At 34.0% G+C, this 20370-nt stretch overlaps 1 protein-coding gene across 1 annotated transcript; it reads left to right on the top strand.

Annotated features, from left to right (window-relative positions):
- Positions 1-3043: 3043 nt before the first annotated feature.
- On the top strand, positions 3044-3967 carry LOC141423048 (olfactory receptor 5AC1-like). The gene has a single exon (XM_074072360.1). It carries the CDS (start codon positions 3044-3046, stop codon positions 3965-3967), a length of 924 nt encoding a protein of 307 aa, XP_073928461.1.
- The last annotated feature ends 16403 nt before the right edge of the window (positions 3968-20370 follow it).

The following is a 20370-nucleotide window of genomic DNA, read 5'->3' on the forward strand; positions in this document are numbered from 1 at the left end:
ATTGATTCGGAGAAGAATGAAAAGTAGAAAATTTAAGTAACAATAAGAACGATGCAATATATTCATAGATCATTTTATAATGTGAACATTTTCCCAACTGAGACACAAACTAGGCTGGTAAAATCTTACTTTTTCAGAAAGAAAAATTCTGGCTTAAGGCACATGTATTTAAATGGAATAACAAATCTTTGAATCATGGAATCATGGGATTGTGGGTTAAGATCACAGAAAGTAACTTCAATGGCCTTCTTATTTCTATGTACTATATAACTTAAAATACAATGTCACAAGGCTTACTAATCTTCCCTAAATTGTGCATTGCAAGATCTGAAATCAAGAATATCAAAATTTTGGTCATTAGAAGTTATAATGAGTATTTAGTCAGTTAATTCAGATCAAATATCTTATGAGTTAGAACTTCTTAAAAAATATTTTTAACCTTTTCTATATCCTAGACTTCTCCATGTGTGTATATGTAATAGTAAAAATACTAAGGCTCATTTATTCTTCATTTATTTGCTGTGTAAATACAACAAAAAGTCACAATCATTTCTTGTTTGGTCATTAAATCTTAAAAAATAACTGTTATTTATATTTTAAAATTAGATGAAACTACATTCTCTTATATTTTTTTCATAATACAGTGTTTTTTCATATGTGGAAATATCATATATCCCTGCATTTTTTTATTTAAAAAATTTGGTGGAACATATTTTTTGGAGCTCTTTTTTTTTCTATCTTGACTTTGTTTTATTGTAGCATCCTTTGAAGTCTTGTTTTATATAATTCTTAACTACCAAGATATTCACAAATGAAGCAAATGGATTAAGTAGAACATTCTTCTCTTTCCCCCTATACTAGGACTTTTAGAAACTATTTAAAAATATTCAAAAAGGATTTTCTAATTATGCAAACACTAACTAAAAGTTATACTCTGAACAGTAAGAACAAATTAAAAACAACTTTTGAAACACTACTTGGTTTAAACCTCTAGCTTATAGAATTGCAGAGAATTTTGGAGTATTAGAAAAGGACATCTACTGTCACTGCTAAAAAAGTATTGTTCACTGATAAATCTTCAAAGACTACATTAGTTTTTCTGAATGGTATCTTTGAATTTAGTGTTTTTAGTTATAAAAAAATTGAAATTTTGCATTATAATTTTCAGTGTGTAAAACTCTCCTTAAGAAGGCAGCAACAGTATTTCAACATTGTTATTTCTTTCTTCCACTGTTAACATGTTAGAGACCACTCTTTCTTCTATCTTTTTATATATAGATATAGGTAGAACTACATACACATAAATATATTACATAATTTCATGTACAAGGAATATATTATAATGTAACTTTCTGATTGACTTCTGGTCTTGACTTATTCCTCTTTCTCTCAGCTCTCCTTTCCCCATTTGTACCTCTACTCCCATAGTAGAAAACTCAGTTCTCAGAACTTAGCATATATTATCCTCATTTTTTTCATATAAAAGAGAGATTTACAAATGCTTTGTTTGCTTTTTCATACTGAGATAATATATTTTTCTCCTGCAGTTTTTACTCTTCTTAGATACTATACATTGTGGTAATTCCTAATGCAGTTGAATTTTATTCCATATTATGAATATACTATGATTTATCCAAACATTTCACTGTTAAATGTGCCTGCTCTTTTTCACCTTGACCAAGAATACATTCTATGCTCTGTATATCTATTTTTGTGTAATGGTACTTTTATTTCTAGAGAATATATAAAATAAACTGGTAGACTGAAGGATATATACATATAAATCAATAGGATTTTAGGAAATTGCTTTCAAAAAGGGTGTACAATTAATACTTTATAACATATATGAGAATGTCAATTTTCTTACTTTATTCAGCAGTGGTCAGTTTCATATATTTTAATTTATGCAAATTTGATACATGAAAAGAGATGTGTACATGACACATGGAAAGTTGGGAAACTTTTGTTTCATTTATTGATCATTTTGATTTGTTCATGTGTAAACTTGCTTAATTATGTCTTTTACCATTTCCAGTTTTATTATGTCTACTTATCAAATATTTTTACATTATAGAAATAAATCCATAACTTTCTTATAAAATACATTTCCTAATTTATTATGTGCCATTGTCTTTTTTATGCATTAAGGTTGTGTAAATAGTAGTCTTTGCACTGATTTTCTTTACTTCAAAAAGGATTTATCTAATTGCTAATTGAATTCTACATTTTGTAGAAAATATCTATGGTGTGAAATAGAGGAGTACACCTATTTCCAATGTATAGTGAACAATGCTAGAACAATCTGTTGCTAGTCATTCTTTCTTACTGGATTTAAATATTACATTTAAATAAACTTGGTACAGAGGCTATTAGACATCACCACCGGATAAAGCAAGGGATTACATATGGCTACATAGCGGTCATAGGCCATCACTACCAGAAGGAAACAATCTGTGGTAACAATGTGTTTATGTCACATTCCTGTACATATTAGAACCTATTTCTGAACTACATATTGTTTTAGATAGTGTCTCCCTATGCAGCCCAGGCTAGCCTCCAACTCTAATCCATCTGCTTCACCTTTCAAAATGAGCTCTCAATTGTATGCACTACCCCTTCTTGGCCATTCTTATGCAATAATTTAACATTTTGATTACTAAGTCTTTCAAGTATATTTGATATCCTCTAAGGTACTCTTGTTTTTCTTTTGTTTTTAGAAGAGTATTTATATTCTTATTGAGAGAAATGGAAATAATCTTACTCACATGAATTCTAATGTGTACATGTAGTTCTGAAAACTTATATTGAAAAGACTTTTCATTAAATTTATATGTTACTTTAGGAGGCTATCATTTTAAACCATTTTATTTTAGAGAATTTTTAGTGAGTGTTAAAAAAGACAAATAAGGTAAAAAATTTGAAGCTACTGGGTTGAGAACCACTCTTTAGGGATATGTTAGTCAAATAAGCATATTACCAAATTTATAATTTTTGTGACTGATTCTCATTTATTCTTTAATTTCAGTGATTAGACATGTCAGGTATGGCAGAAGAAAATAAAACTCTAGTGACTGAGTTTGTTCTCACAGGATTTACAGATCGTCCAGAGCTGCAGGTGCCCCTGTTCCTGGTGTTCCTGGTCATCTACCTCATCACCATGGTGGGCAACCTTGGGCTGATTGCACTCATCTGGAAGGATTCCCACCTTCACACCCCCATGTACTTATTCCTTGGCAGTTTAGCCTTTGCTGATGCATGCAGTTCATCTTCTGTGACTCCCAAGATGCTTGTTAATTTTTTATCTAAAAATCATAATATATCCCTTGTTGAGTGCTTCACCCAATTCTACTTTTTGGGTTCCAGTGCTACCACAGAATGTTTCCTGCTGGTAGTGATGTCCTATGACCGCTATGTAGCCATATGTAATCCCTTGCTTTATCCAGTGGTGATGTCCAATAGCCTCTGTACCAAGTTTATAGTTGTTACATATTCTGTTGGTGTTCTGCATTTAGCAATTCATGTGGGTTTGTTTGTAAGATTAACTTTCTGCAAGTCCAATATCATACATTATTATTACTGTGAAATTTTACAAGTGTTTAAAATTTCTTGCACTGATTCTATAGTTAATATGCTGGTGCTTTTAATATTTTCAGTCTGTATACAAACCTTCACCTTTCTAACAATCATGGTGTCTTATGCCCATGTTCTGTTTGCTATCCTGAAAAAGAAGTCTGAAAAGGGCAGAAGCAAAGCTTTCTCCACCTGCAGTGCCCATCTTCTTTCTGTTTCTTTGTTCTATGGCACTCTGTTCCTTATATATGTTTGTCCTGGGTCTGGCCCAACTAAAGATAAAGAAACAATGTATTCCTTATTTTACACAATTATAATTCCTCTCCTAAATCCTTTTGTTTATAGCCTGAGGAACAAGGAGGTTATAGATGCCTTGAGAAAAATAGTAAAGAAATAAACAGTTACACAAATTTTCATATTGTATCTTCTTTACATTTTGTGTAATGAAGCCTGTGTCCTATATAGTCAACCACTACTCTGCCATTTCACCAGAGGTTTGATGCACTCTGTATGACATAACTCAGTTTTGTATTTTGGATATGGATTTGATGAAAATTTGGTAACATTGCCCATAAATAGCTTATTTAGATTTATATGCTCCATTTTATTTAAGCATTTGGCTTATGCACATTGGCTGTTTTCTAGGGACTTCCAAGTTTATAGGTACTAACCAGCAATTTATTGAGAAATATATACTGAGAAATAGCTTTAGTTGATGTTGTTAATTACAGTTAGCCACTAACATGAATAAGACTATTTACCACTCTGGCCTATAACCTTATGGTTTGTTGTCTTACTAAAAATTCTGATAGTCTAAGAAAAATAATTCTGCTTCTTAGTAGAATATACTCCTGAGAAGAAATGTGCTTTTTAGTAATAGATCATAGGAAAAGTAGAAATCTAAAAAAAATGGTGTTTTAATGCAGCAATATTATGGGACACACTAAAGGAAGGCTGTGTAAGGGAGGAATAGGGCAAGTGTAGGAAACCAAAAACTTGAATGAGGTTGGTGCACTCACTGTACAGTAATGAATATAGAAATTTTAAATTGGCCAGGGCCACCATGGAACTTGGAGTGAAGAAGACTGGAAGAGGCAAATCAACTGGAGCTGTAATACACATATGCATGGGAATAACACAAGGAAACTCTATGTAGCTTTATCTCAAAGTAGCAAAACGACATACTTCTTATTTTATCTTTCTTTTGTGTTTTCTGTTCTGTAAAATCAGAGAACAGGAGTGTGGAATGATTCTAGGGGGTGTGGTTGGCACTGGAGGGTGTGAGGTGGCAGGGAAGGGAGTAGGAGGATGAATATGGTGCAAACAGTGTATACACATGTATGTAAATGCAAAAAATGATACCTGTTGAAGCTGTTCCAGGAATGGGGGAGGGGGGATGGGGGAGAAAAATGGAGAGGGGTAATTCAAGTATGGTATATTTGATACAATGTAAGAACCTTGTTAAATGCTGGAATGTACCCACACCAGCACAACAATAAAAAACAAAATAAAAAAAATTTCCATCCTCTCCCAAAGCCCCAGTTGGGACCCAAGATTTCAACACACGAGACTTTGATAGACTTTAAAATAAATCTTTTTTTCAGAAAAATAATTGGTGTTTTTAGGAAGAAAAATTGGTTTGCCACAAATTAAAATGTTCCTCAATAAACTTTGTCATAACTTATACTTATAACTCCAAGTACTATTTTTCAAGGATATTGAATATAGAAAGAGATTCATAAGTTATAAATTTCAGAATATTTTATTGCTATAAAAAGTAATTTTATGCATTAGCCTTGCAAAGTCATTGCTATTTCTATCTGTTTAAGTAGGTGCTGACAGGCAGAATGCAGGAACACTAGATCAGAGATAAGAAATTGGTCTATTACTTAAATACAGAAGTGCAAAGTTGTGCCAATGACTCAATGAATTTTTTGATGTAAGTTACACACGCACATACACACGCAACACACAAAATGATTATGTCTCTGAAGTGGATATAAAATTCACTGTCATGAGTTTACATTTTACTTTTTACATGTATTACATAGGCATAGATGATTAAACTCCTCTTATAATAAAAGAATTGTATTCTACCATGATATTTACTTAGGGAAAATAATAATACAGCAAAAGAGGTAACATTTAAATTGCTGGTGAATGAACATATGCCTTTTGTTCTAACATTTGTAAACAAATTAGATTTTCTTAAGTCAGTAGTTCTAAGAATATTAAACATTTACTCTAAAGATCAGTATATGATATTTTAATTACTTAAATCTTTTCATCATATGTGTATTATTGGAGAAAGTCAACTTGTTCATTTGTTCTTAAGATAAATTTCTATATTTATTACATAACACAATTTCTTTTAAAAATACCCCACATTTTTCATTTTATTATCTTACAAAATTAGTATTTGTACATAATTTTCACAATGTCATATATAATATTTGAGGTTCATTTGTTCACTGTTCCTTAATTAACAATTTGGAATTTTAGTAAAATCCATTTCTAAAGTTTTCTTTTTTTTTTTAAATGGATTCATATGTTTATTGAAAGTTGTTTTGTTAAAATCACAGCTATTCCTTCAGGAGACCAGATACAGAACTAACTAGACTGAATAATAATTCATTTTGCAAAGCCCACCCAATTTCATAATTTATTCAATAATTTCTCTGTGGATGAGTGTTTGCTTTATTTCTACTCTTTGACTACTACAGATGATGGTGCAATAAAAGTCCTTTCATACTGGCATTTTTGTTTCTGTGGAACTGACTCTCAGAAATGTAGTGACTGATGAAAAAGTATTTATATTTTAATCGGAATAGCAAATACTACATTTATTTCCTCAAACACCAGAGCAATTTATGTTCTGCCAGCAATATCTAAGAGTTCCCTTTTCCTTCAGGAATTATCATTCTTAATTTTTGTCCATCTGCTGAATGGAAATAGTATTGTTTCTTTGAGCATCTTTTCATGGTTTTGTTTTCAAAGTATTTGGCTATCCTGTGAATTACAGAATTCTATTTTTTGACTAGTTTTCTACTGGGTTGTTTACCTTTTTAAAATTAATTTGTGGGAGATATTTGAATATTAGGAGCATGCATCTTTTTTTTTCATTTTTCTTTTATTATTCATATGTGCATACAAGGCTTGGTTCATTTCTCCCCCCTGCCCCCAACCCCTCCCTTACCACCCACTCCGCCCTCTCCCTTCCCCCCCCAATACCCAGCAGAAACTATTTTGCCCTTATTTCTAATTTTGTTGTAGAGAGAGTATAAGCAATAATAGGAAGGAACAAGGGTTTTTGCTGGTTGAGATAAGGATAGCTATACAGGACATTGACTCACATTGATTTCCTGTGCGTGGGTGTTACCTTCTAGGTTAATTCTTTTCGATCTAACCTTTTCTCTAGTACCTGTTCCCCTTTTCCTATTGGCCTCAGTTGCATTTAAGGTATCTGCTTTAGTTTCTCTGAGTTAAGGGCAACAAATGCTAGCTAGTTTTTTAGGAGTCTTACCTATCCTCACCCCTTCCTTGTGTGCTCTCGCTTTTATCATGTGCTCATAGTCCAATCCCCTTGTTGTGTTTGCCCTTGATCTAATGTCCACATATGAGGGAGAACATACGGTTTTTGGTCTTTTGGGCCAGGCTAACCACACTCAGAATGATGTTCTCCAATTCCATCCATTTACCAACGAAAGATAACATTTCATTCTTCTTCATGGCTGCATAAAATTCCATTGTGTATAGATACCACATTTTCTTAATCCATTCATCAGTGCTGGGGCATCTTGGCTGTTTCCATAACTTGGCTATTGTGAATAGTGCCGCAATAAACATGGATGTGCAGGTGCCTGTGGAGTAACAGTCTTTTGGGTATATCCCCAAGAGTGGTATTGCTGGATCAAATGGTTGATCTATGTCCAGATTTTTAAGTAGCCTCCAAATATTTTTCCAGAGTGGTTGTACTAGTCTACATTCCCACCAACAGTGTAAGAGGGTTCCTTTTTCCCCGCATCCTCACCAACACCTGTTGTTGTTGGTGTTGCTGATGATGGCTATTCTAACAGGGGTGAGGTGGAATCTTAGTGTGGTTTTAATTTGCATTTCCTTTATTGCTAGAGATGGTGAGCATTTTTTCATGTGTTTTCTGGCCATTTGAATTTCTTCTTTTGAGAAAGTTCTGTTTAGTTCACATGCCCATTTCTTTATTGGTTCATTAGTTTTGGGAGAATTTAGTTTTTTAAGTTCCCTGTATATTCTGGTTATCAGTCCTTTGTCTGATGTATAGTTGGCAAATATTTTCTCCCACTCTGTGGGTGTTCTCTTCAGTTTAGAGACCATTTCTTTTGATGAACAGAAGCTTTTTAGCTTTATGAGGTCCCACTGATCTATGCTATCTCTTAGTTGCTGTGCTGCTGGGGTTTCATTGAGAAAGTTCTTACCTATGCCTACTAACTCCAGAGTATTTCCTACTCTTTCTTGTATCAATTTAAGAGTTTGGGGTCTGATATTAAGATCCTTGATCCATTTTGAGTTAATCTTGGTATAGGGTGATATACATGGATCTAGTTTCAGTTTTTTGCAGACTGCTAACCAGTTTTCCCAGCAGTTTTTGTTGAAGAGGCTGCTATTTCTCCATTGTATATTTTTAGCTCCTTTGTCAAAGATAAGTTGCTTATAGTTGTGTGGCTTCATATCTGGGTCCTCTATTCTGTTCCACTGGTCTTCATGTCTGTTTTTGTGCCAGTACCATGCTGTTTTTATTGTTATTGCTTTGTAATATAGTTTGAAGTCAGGTATTGTGATACCTCCTGCATTGTTCTTTTGACTGAGTATTGCCTTGGCTATTCGTGGCCTCTTGTGTTTCCATATAAATTTAAGGGTAGATTTTTCAATCTCTTTAATGAATGTCATTAGAATTTTGATGGGAGTTGCATTAAACATGTAGATTACTTTAAGGAGTATTGACATTTTTACTATGTTGATTCTACCAATCCATGAGCATGGGAGATCTCTCCACTTTCTATAGTCTTCCTCAATCTCTTTCTTCAGAAGTGTACAGTTTTCCTCGTAGAGGTCTTTCACATCTTTTGTTAGGTTTACACCTAGGTATTTGATTTTTTTTGAGGCTATTGTAAATGGAATTGTTTTCATACATTCTTTTTCTGTTTGCTCATTGTTAGTGTATAGAAATGCTAATGATTTTTCTATGTTGATTTTATATCCTGCTACCTTGCTATAGCTATTGATGATGTCTAGAAGCTTCTGAGTAGAGCTTTTTGGGTCTTTAAGGTATAGGATCATGTCGTCTGCAAATAGGGATATTTTGACAGTTTCTTTACCTATTTGTATTCCTTTTATTCCTTCTTCTTGCCCAATTGCTCTGGCTAGAAATTCCAGTACTATGTTGAATAGGAGTGGAGATAGTGGGCATCCTTGTCTACTTCTGATTTTAGAGGGAAGGGTTTCAGTTTTTCTCCGTTAAGTATAATGCTGGCTGTAGGTTTGTCATATATAGCTTTTATAATGTTAAGGAACTTTCCTTCTATTCCTAGTTTTCTTAGAGCTTTTATCATGAAATGGTGTTGGATCTTATCAAAGGCTTTTTCTGCATCTATTGAGATGATCAAGTGGTTTTTGTCTTTGCTTCTGTCAATGTGGTTTATTACATTTATTGATTTTCGTATGTTGAACCACCCCTGCATCCCTGGGATGAAGCCTACTTGGTCGTGGTGAATAATCTTTTTGATGTGTTGCTGAATTCGGTTTGCCATTATTTTGTTGAGGATTTTTGCATCAGTGTTCATTAAGGAGATTGGCCTATAGTTCTCCTTTTTGGAGGTGTTTTTGCCTGGTTTTGGGATAAGTGTAATACTGGCTTCATAAAATGTGTTTGGCAGTTTTCCTTCCCTTTCTATTTTGTGGAACAGTTTAAGGAGGTTTGGTATCAGTTCTTCTTTAAAGGTCTGATAGAATTCAGCAGAGAATCCATCAGGTCCTGGACTTTTCTTTTTGGGGAGACTCTTGATTGCTGCTTCAATTTCATTTTGTGTTATAGGTCTATTGAGGTGATTAATTTCCTCTTGGTTCAGTTTTGGATGATCATATGTATCTAGAAATCTGTCCATTTCTTTTAGATTTTCAAATTTATTTGAATATAGGTTCTCAAAGTAGTCTCTGATGATTTCCTGGACTTCCATCGTGTTTGTTGTTATCTCCCCTTTTGCATTCCTGATTCTACTAATTTGGGTTTTTTCTCTCCTCATTTTAGTCAGGTTTGCCAGGGGTCTGTTGATCTTGTTTATTTTTTCAAAGAACCAACTTTTTGTTTCATTAATTCTTTGTATGGTTTTTTTGGTTTCTATTTTGTTGATTTCAGCTCTTATTTTTATTATTTCTCTCCTTCTATTTGTTTTGGGATTTGCTTGTTCTTGTTTTTCTAGGAGTTTGAGATGTATCATTAGGTCATTGATTTGGGATCTTTCAATCTTTTTAATAGATGCACTCATGGCTATAAACTTTCCTCTCAAGACTGCCTTAGCTGTGTCCCATAGGTTCTGTTAGGTTGTGTTTTCATTTTCATTGACTTCCAGGAACTTTTTAATTTCCTCTTTTATTGCATCGATGATCCACTCTTCATTAAGTAATGAGTTATTTAGTTTCCAGCTTTTTGCATGCTTTTTGTCTTTACTTTTGTTGTTGAGTTCTACTTTTACTGCATTGTGGTCAGATAGTATGCACGGTATTATTTCTATTTTCTTATATTTGCTGAGGCTTGCTTTGTGTCCTAGGATATGGTCTATTTTGAAGAAGGTTCCATGGGCTGCTGAGAAGAATGTATATTGTGTAGAGGTTGGATGAAATGTTCTGTAGACATCTACTAGGTCCATTTGATCTATTGCATATTTTAGATCTTGGATTTCTTTATTGAGTTTTTGTTTGGATGACCTATCTATTGATGATAATGGAGTGTTAAAGTCTCCCACAACCACTGTGTTGATGTTTATATATGCTTTTAGGTCTTTCAGGGTATGTTTGATGAAATTGGGTGCGTTGACATTGGGTGCGTACAGATTGATGATTATAATTTCCTTTTGGTCTATTTCCCCTTTTATTAGTATGGAATGTCCTTCTTTATCTCGTTTGATCAATGTAGGTTTGAAGTCTACTTTGTCAGAGATAAGTATTGCTACTCCTGCCTGTTTTTGGGGTCCATTGAGTTGGTAAATCTTCTTCTAGCCTTTCATCCTAAGCATATGCTTATTTCTGTCGGTGAGATGAGTCTCCTGTAAGCAACAAATTGTTGGATCTTCTTTTTTAATCCATTTTGTCAAACGGTGTCTTTTGATGGGTGAATTAAGTCCATTAACATTAAGCGTTAGTACTGATAGGTATGTGGTGATTCCTGCCATTTAGTTGTCTTAGTTGTTTGAAAGTTTGATTGTGTGTACCTAACTTGATGTTACTCTCTACTGTCTTGCTTTTTCTTATCCTGTGGTTTGGTGCTGCCTGCCTTTTCATGATTAAGTTGGGTGTCACTTTCTGTGTGCAGGATCCCTTGCGGAATCTTTTGTAATGGTGGCTTTGTGGTCACATATTGTTTTAGTTTCTGCTTATCATGGAAGACTTTTATTGCTCCATCTATTTTGAATGACAGCTTTGCTGGGTAGAGTATCCTGGGGTTGAAGTTATTTTCATTCAGTGCCCGGAAGATCTCACCCCATGCTCTTCTTGCTTTTAATGTTTCTGTTGAGAAGTCTGCTATGATTTTGATGGGTTTACCTTTGTATGTTACTTGTTTTTTCTCTCTTACAGCCTTCAATATTCTTTCCTTAGTTTCTGAACTTGTTGTTTTAATGATGATATGTCGTGGAGTAGTTCTATTTTGATCTGGTCTGTTTGGTGTCCTGGAGGCCACTTGCATTTGTATGGGAATATCTTTCTCTAGATTTGGGAAATTTTCTGTTATTATTTTGTTGAATATATTACACATTCCCTGCACTTGCACCTCTTCTCCTTCTTCGATGCCCATGATTCTCAAGTTTGGTCTTTTGATGGAGTCAGTGAGTTCTTGCATTTTCTTTTCACAGGTCTTGAGTTGTTTAATTAATAGTTCTTCAGTTTTTCCTTTAATTACCATTTCATCTTCAAGTTCTGAGATTCTGTCTTCTGTTTGTTCTATTCTGCTGGATTGGCCTTCCGTTTTGTTTTGCAGTTCTGTTTCGTTCTTTTTTCTGAGGTTTTCCATATCCTGGCAGTTTTCTTCTTTAATGTTGTCTATTTTTGTCCTGAGTTCATTTATCCATTTATTCATTGTGTTCTCTCTTTCACTTTGGTGTTTATACAGTGCTTCTATGGTTTCCTTTATTTCTTCTTTTGCTTTTTCAAATTCTCTATTTTTATTTTCTTGGAATTTCTTGAGTGTCTCCTGTACATTTTGGTTGACCCTATCCAGTATCATCTCTATAAAATTCTCATTGAGTACTTGTAGTATGTCTTCTTTTAAATTATTCTTGTAGGCTTCATTGGGTCCTTTGGCATAGTTTATCTTCATTTTGTTGGAGTCTGGGTCTGAGTTTCTGTTCTCTTCATTCCCCTCTGGTTCCTGTACTAATTTTTTGCTGTGGGGAAACTGGTTTCCTTGTTTTTTCTGTCTTCCTGTCATTGTCCTTGGTGTTGTTACTGTCCCTGTACTGTGTGTAATTAAGTATTTTCTAGCTTGTAATAATAACAATGGTAATATTGAGAATGGAAGAGTGAGCTGAGATGGAAAGCAAGAAGTTAAAGAAAAGGGGAAAACAAATATACAGACAAGAGGGAGAAAGCAGAACAAGGTATCAGACAAGAGAGTTTCAAAGGTATAAACAGGGAGTGTTAGTGTACTAATCGACAGTAAGCTGAACAGACAATAGAGTGACAGAGAAAGGATTGAAAATCAAAGATAAAAAAAATAAAAAATAAGTATATGAAAGTAATATCTATTTATAAAAATGAATTAAAATAAAATGGAAAATAGAAAATTAAAAAAAACAAAAAAAACCCAAAAAACCAAAAAACTTCCAAGTTTATATGCAATGCAATTTCAGTCTTAATAATTTGGATGTCCGTCTCAATCTCCAGTCCTGGAGTTGGTGCCTCAGATGTTGTTCTGTAGTTGTCTCATCAAAGGGGATGCATAAAGTAGAACAAAACTACACTCACACACACACACACAGAAGAAAAAAAAAAAGCCCCACCAAGTGTCCCCAGTTCAAATGCAATACAGTTTCAGTAAGTTTTTCGGCTTGCAGGTGTAATTCGGTTGTTCTCTCATCAAAGGTAGGGAGAAAAAGAAAAAAAAAGCGTCTGGAGGTGGTTCTGAGAGTGGTATCTGCAACTGTGGCTTGCCTGCCTGCTGCTCTCAGCCTGTAGCTGGTGGCGTTATTTATGCAGATCTCTGGGGTGAGCTTAGCACTCACCTGGTCCCACAGGCTTTGTTTGCTCAGAGTTCTCCTGTGCGGGAGCCTCTGCTACAGGCTTTCCCCTTTCCAAGCACTGGGAAAGGTGACACTGCCCCCGCGTTGTCAGGCCTGTGTGTTTATTTACAGTTCATGTGGGAGGTGGTTCTTCCCCCCTCTCCTCTGAAGCTTTCCTCCCACTGCCACTTTCAGAAGCTTTCCTGCTCCTGCTTACTGGGCGGTGCTGCTGCTCCTGCCAGCCGCCATGTTTATTTACAGTTCACGTGGGAAGTGGGTCTTCCCTCCTCTCCTGTGGAGTTTTCCTCCCTCAGCCACTCTCACAAGCTTTCCCGCTCCTGGTTGCTGGGTGTGCGCCCTGCTCCCGCCAGAGGCTCTCCTGCCCACCCGTCTTGTTTATTTACAGTGCCGGGAAGGATTCCCTTCCCCAATCTTCAGCACTCAGGGCGCCCCACCCTATTTCCAGCGTGTCTTAATTGTTCTTATTGCTTATTACTCAGTTTCTCTTTTTTTCCCGGGTGGAGGTCAGTCTGTCCAGGGGGCTATGCTGCTCTGGCCCAGGCTTGTCTGTGGGGGTACCGTGGTACCGCAAAGCTCACCTGGTCCATGTCTTCCCAATCCGTATGGGCACTGGCCACTGGCGGCCCCCGGGGCCCTCCTCGTTTCTCTGTTTAACGTGAAGTGGAGATTCTCTGCACCGGCTGGAGATGTGGAGGGGTCAAAGTTATGCCTTTTCTCAGTGATTATGCCTGCAAAGTGTGTCTCCAGCATCTCTCCAAGATTTCACTATAGGAGGGTCGCTTTATGCTTCCTACCTCTAGCCACCATCTTGGAATATTCTAAAGTTTTCTATTAGTCCTTTAAAAACAATTTTCTAAGTACTTTTTATTATTCATATAAAAATCAATAAATTTTTTCTTCCTGTTCATGGTGAAACATGCTTTATTTGGAGTATCTATTAACAACACTGTATGTTATTTTTAACATTCTTTTCCTACCTCTAAAATTTTACAAGTAGTATGTAATCATGTCAATATTTTAAGCAAAATTTCAGCTATTATATATTACTTTGGAATGAAAGCATTAACAGTTCAACTATAGACTTTTTGTCACTTTTAGAGCCTAGTGACAATTGAAATTTAAGCAATCTTTTAATGTCAGCTGAAGCTAAACATCAATTTAGGATAAGTTGTTAAAATTGGTATGAACTAATTGCTGACCTGAAATTTCCCTAAGGAGATTATATCAGTGTCAATATTGCTTACATATAAACTTTATTTTATGCTATGCACCTGAACAGAAAAATGGATATGAGGCAAGCATCCTTCTAGGTTTTAGGTGATTAGCATTTTCTTAAGGTGAGAGATAACAGTTCCCTGAACCTTGCCTGTGGTAATTTGATCAGATTGCATTTGGTGATTGAGATTTAAGAAGCTTTATCTGGACATTCCAGGTCTCTGTAATATTGTTTCTTTACCTGTTTGGTACTTGGACTTAAAGATAAATAAACTTATGTAAGACAATTGGATGAATAAACATTGGATAAATCTATTGTGTTTTGTGAATTTGATTGTTATAATACATTTTAAATATATAATTGTTTGCTTCTAATGAATTAACTCATGTGAAAAAGGATAAGGAGGGAGGATCTTTTGAGACCAATGTTCAGATGTCTGTTGGAATAGCTTTATTGAGGCTGAGCCTATTTATTGAGGCAAATTATGGGAAACAAAGCTTATGAATGGAATGTAGGTAATACAGAGTCAAACCTACAGGACTAAGAAAATTGCATTATTGAACAATAATAAACAAAGGCAAATTGGAAAATGGCTAGAAACATTGCTTAAATTTTTTTTTACAGTAACATCAGGAGAATGAGAACCTTATCAGGAAAACATAAAGCAATAGACTTGACTTAGCAAAGATGAGGTGAATATACAAAAATAATAAGTCATAAGCTGTTCCTGAGAGCCAGAAGTCAACACAAGGCCAAATGACCTCAGAAACGAGAGGGTATTCTTAAAATAACCGGGACATCTTCCCACCTGGTTCATACTAGAAATCTGATGAGTTTTTGCTAACCTAGATACTCAGACTACATGAAAAAGGAACTGCTATTTTAATGTAAATGTATTCATTCAGGCTGAATAGAAGGAAATGCTTGGCTTGGTTACTATGAATTCTATTACACATTTATGATCCCAACTAATGAAACACAGTTGTTAAGGCAGCTTATGCTAAAAAGAGTACCTTCCCAGTTTTTCTCCTAATGGTGGATGAGTGATCTCTGCAGAGATAGCAAAATCTTTTAAATTCAATGACTTTGGATTGAATTCTCCATTTGCTTATGTATTCATCTACTGATAATTAGTTTTCTGATACTTTCATGGGTACATTATCTTCCTTTTCTGTGTGTAGGGTTCCTTTTTTTTTTTTTTGGCAGTGCTGGGGTTTGAACTCTGGTCTCATGCTAGATAGGCAGGCTCTCTTTCCACTTGAGGCACTGTACCAGCCATTTTTTGTCATGGGTTTTTTCAAGATAGCGTCTCACAAACTTTTTGCCTGGGGCTGGGTTTGAAATGAGATCTTCCTGAACTCTGTCTCCTGAGTAACTATGATTACAGGCATGAGCCACTAGACCCAGCTGTAGGATTCCTTTGAGTATCTTATTAATGCTGGTTTAGTGGTCCTAACTTACTTTAGTTTGTCATGTAAGGTTTTTATTTCTCCTTCTGTTATGAATGATAGTTTTGCTGGGTAGAGAAATGTAGCTTTGTACTTATTTTCTTTCAATATTTGAAATACATCATTCCACGCCTCCTTGCTTTTTGCTTCTATTGAGAAATCTGTTGTTATTCTAATGGGTTTGCCTTTATATGTGACTTATCACTTCTGTCTTTTTTTCAATATTCTTTCTTTGTTCTGTGCACTTAACATTTTAATTATGATATGTCTTGTAGTGGTCTTTTTCTGGTCTTGTTTGCCTGGGTGCCTTAAAAACTTCCTATACCTGAATGTCTGTCTCTCAAGATTTGGGTAATATTCTTCTATTACTATATTCAGTATGTTTTCTATCCCTTTGTCTTTCACCTTTTCTCCTTCTATGTCTATGACTCATAGGTTTGGTCTTTTAATAGTGTCCCAGAGGTCTTGCATGTTCCATTAATAGTTTTTGTTTCTTTTTTCCTTTTTCTTTGCCTGACTGCTTTAATGCATCTACCTTGTATTCTGATATTCTGTCTTCAATTTGATTCACTCTACTGGGTAGACTTTACATAGAGTTTTTACTTAACTCATTGAGATTTTCATTTTAAACCAAAATTAGTCAGCAGAGACAAAGAATTTCACTTTATATTAATAAAGGGAACAATACATCAAAAGGAAATAACAATTATTAACATATATGCATCTAATAATGGTAAACACAACTTCATTAAATAAACACTATTGGACTTAAATGAAGAGATCAATCCTAACACAAAAATATTGGGAGACTTCCATACCCCCTACCACCAATAGTTAAGTAATTCAGGAAAAAAAAAAATCACTAAACTAACCCCTTGGGCCATTCAGACAAAAAAAAAAAAAAACCTAGCCTAGCAGTGGCACAATACAAATTTTTCTGTTACCAGTGGAATTTTCTCCAAATTGGATCATATTTTAAGATACAAAGCAAGTGTTAGTAAATATAAGAAATTTGAAATAACTCACTGCATTCTATTAGAACACAATGGAAGAAAACTATAATTGAACAACAAAAGAAACTACAGAAAATATTCAAGCACACAGAAAATGAACAACATATTGTTGAATGACCAGCAGGCCATTGGGAGAAATCCCAAAGCTCCTGGATTCTATTGAGAATGAAAACACAACCTACCAGAAATTTTGGAATACAACAAATGCAGTGCTAAGAGGACAGTTTGTAGCTATACTCATTCGTATAAAAAGAATCAGAGATCTAAAGTTAATAGGCCAATGATGTACTTCATGCTCCTCCAAACACAAGAACAAGTCAAATCTTAAGTTACTAGGTAGAAAGAAACAATAAAATTTGTTCAGAAACTAATGAACCACAGACCAAAAAATCTATACAAAGAATCAATAAAAGAAAAAAATTCTTCTTCAGAAAGATAAATAAGACTGATAAACTCTTAGCAAATCTAACTAGATGGTGGAAAGAAGAGGAAAAAGACACAAATTAATAAAATTAGAAAGGAAAGGGGATATCATAATCAATACCAATGAAATCCAAAGGATCATTGAGAAGGTTTTGAAAACCTCAAGTAAATTGGAAAATCTAGAAGAAATGGATAAATTTATAGATGGATTTGACCTACCAAAATTGAACCAAGTAGAAATAAACTCTTCAGTAGATCTATAAAAAACAATGATATTGAAGCAGCAATATAGAGTCTCCTGATAAAGAAAAGCTCAAGATGGAGAACTCCCAAATTCTACCAGAGCTTTAAAGAAGAATTAATACAAATACTTCTCAAATTATTCCATGAAATAGAAAGGGAAGTAATGATATCAAGTTCATTCTAAGAAGCCAGTATTACACTTTTTCCAAAACCAGACAAAGAAAAACAACAAAAAAGAGAATTATAGGACAATCTCATTAATAAACAAAGATGCAAAAATTGTCAATAAAATACTTTCAAACTAAATTTAGCAATGTGCTAAAAAGAACATATGCCATGATCAAGTTACAAGGGTATACAAGGGTGGTTCAACATATGTAAAACAATAAATGTAATGCAGCACAGAAATAGAATGAATGTGACACTTCAATTTATGCAGAACATAAATTGAACATGTGATCACTTCAATTCGTGCAGAAAATACCATGATACAATTCAACATACTTTCATGATAAAAGTTCTGAAAGACCTAAGAATAGAAATATTATAATTCAATATAATAAAAGGTATACATGACAAACCTAAATTCAACATCATAGTAAATGGGGAAAAACTTAATAATTTCATCTAAGGTAAGGAATAAGACAAGAGTTTCCACTCTCCCCATTCTTTTTCAATATAGTACCGAAATTCCTAGCCAGTAGAATAAAGCTAGAGAAAGAAATAGTAAGGATTCAAGTAGGGAAAAAAGAGGTCAAGCTAAGAAACACTTTCAACAATGTACCAGGATATAAAAACATAGAAAAATCAGGAGCTTTTCCATATACCAACAATGAGCAGGCTGAGAAAGAAATCAGGAAAACAATTCTGTTCACATATCACCAGAAAAATAAAATACATAGGTAAAAACTTAACCAAAGAGGTGAAAGCTCTCTGTAATGAAAAATATAAAACACAGAAGAAAGAAATAGAGACAACAGATGATGGAAAGACCTCCCATGTTCATGGATTGGTAGAATTGATATTAATGGCATTGTGGTATCACAATGAAATTCCCTCATATTATTAATGTATCTTAAATCAAAAACAAAATAAAAAGTTAAAAGAAAAACAGATTTTGACTATTATTTCTGCAATGATATTTTCAACCAAAATTTTCCTTCTTGGATCCCAATCACATGGTTGTTAGGCCACTTGATTCTGACCAACACTGGCTCTATCAACCAATGTTTAATGCTTTATTAAATGTCTGTGTACTCGTTTATACTGCTCATTTTCTGATATTTTTAACTTTAGTAGTATTTTTGTGCTCAACTTGTCTCCTTTTAATACCATCCATGAAATTTAAATTTAAAATACAACCTTTTTCTTTTCTTGATATTCCATTTATTTATATATATTTTTTGAGTATGGTTTTTAAAAATATGTCTTTTAATATGCTCACCTGTCAATACCATTATCTCTACCTACCCTGGATCTTTGAAGTCATTGCTTTTGTTGGGACTTGGTGTCATAGTTTTCTGCCTTTTAATAGTCAAATATCTTTTAATTGAACTTTTAACATTGTATATTTGGAAATTATTCTTATAGGTAGTTAAAATTATACATAAACATGATCTTTTCTGAGCTTTTTTTTTTTTTGGTGGCAGATGGATTTTTTTACTGGTTTGGATTTTTTACTGGTTTGGGTTTTTAATTTTTATTTTCATATAGTACTGGGAATTGAACTCAGGGTCTCCAGTTTGCTAGGCAAGTGCTCTACCACTTGAACCACATCCCAGGCTTTTGGAGTTTAGTTTGTTCTTCATCAACTTTGAACCCCAGAATAATCCATCAGAAACTGTCTTAGAGTAATAAATAGATTACAGTGGGATTTCCCAGTCAAATTCAAAGAGTTCCCTTTGTTTGGAAACCAAAAATGTCAGCCTTAGCCTTTTATCTAAAAATAATGCATTTCTACTATGTCATTCTAATCTTATAACTCTCTTGGGGGGAAACATGTTTTCAACATTAAGCCAAGAGGTCTAATTAAAATTTATTCAGGAGATATAACCTTAGAAATCTCACATTCCTTACGCACTGAAACATCGTATGTTCTCCATGATTAAATTGTTTGTCCTGTAGAGAATATTCAATTCTATAAAAATGTAGATATTACATGTCTTTCTCAAACTCTGGACATACTATGCTACTATGCTCCTGTTCTACTATAGATGAGGAAGAAATTCAAAGGGCAGAATCAATTGAAATTTAGACTGATGTTTCAAAACTACTTCAGTACCCTTTAAAACCTGAATCTATACAAGGGCTTACCTCCTATAATGTAAGAGTTAATAAAACAAAGTTTGTTACTCCTTGTACCAACTTTTCAGTACTCCTATGTGTAAAAAAAAATAAAAAAAACCATGGATGATGGTGAATATTTGCACAAGGTGTTAGGGCCCAAAACAAATTTGTTATACAAAATTTATTAAAATGCCTAACCCAAACACCTTGGTGAACTTGCTAACTTAATTCAAATGATTCATAGCAATGGACTTGGGTTCCACTTTCTTTAATATTATGGTAGAAAACTCAATATTTGGTTGCATTTACTTTGAAAAATCAACAATATGCTTTGTGGTAGTGCCTTATCAATTTATTAAGGTGCTTATATGTTTCATAAACTTTACATTATAATTTAAAAGTCTTTAATTTTCTAGAAATTCTACCCTGTTTAATATGTGAATTATTTTGCTTCTTGGCTTTTTATTTAAAGAGTGCTTAAATTTGATTTGATATATTCGCTATAATAATCGTCATGTTAAGGTTATAAGATTTTCTCAGAAAAATCTTCACAAGTGTATCACACATGTCATGATTAATGTGCAAAAGGAATCTGTCTCCACAAATAAATTTTCCAAAGTTATACTAAACCCAATGTTAAAGGACAGCTCAAGGGATTACTGAGACTTTCAGAATATTTCAGTTAT

The sequence above is a fragment of the Castor canadensis genome, chromosome 5, assembly GCF_047511655.1.
Source record: "Castor canadensis chromosome 5, mCasCan1.hap1v2, whole genome shotgun sequence".
In the NCBI taxonomy this organism is placed as follows: Eukaryota; Metazoa; Chordata; class Mammalia; order Rodentia; family Castoridae; genus Castor; species Castor canadensis.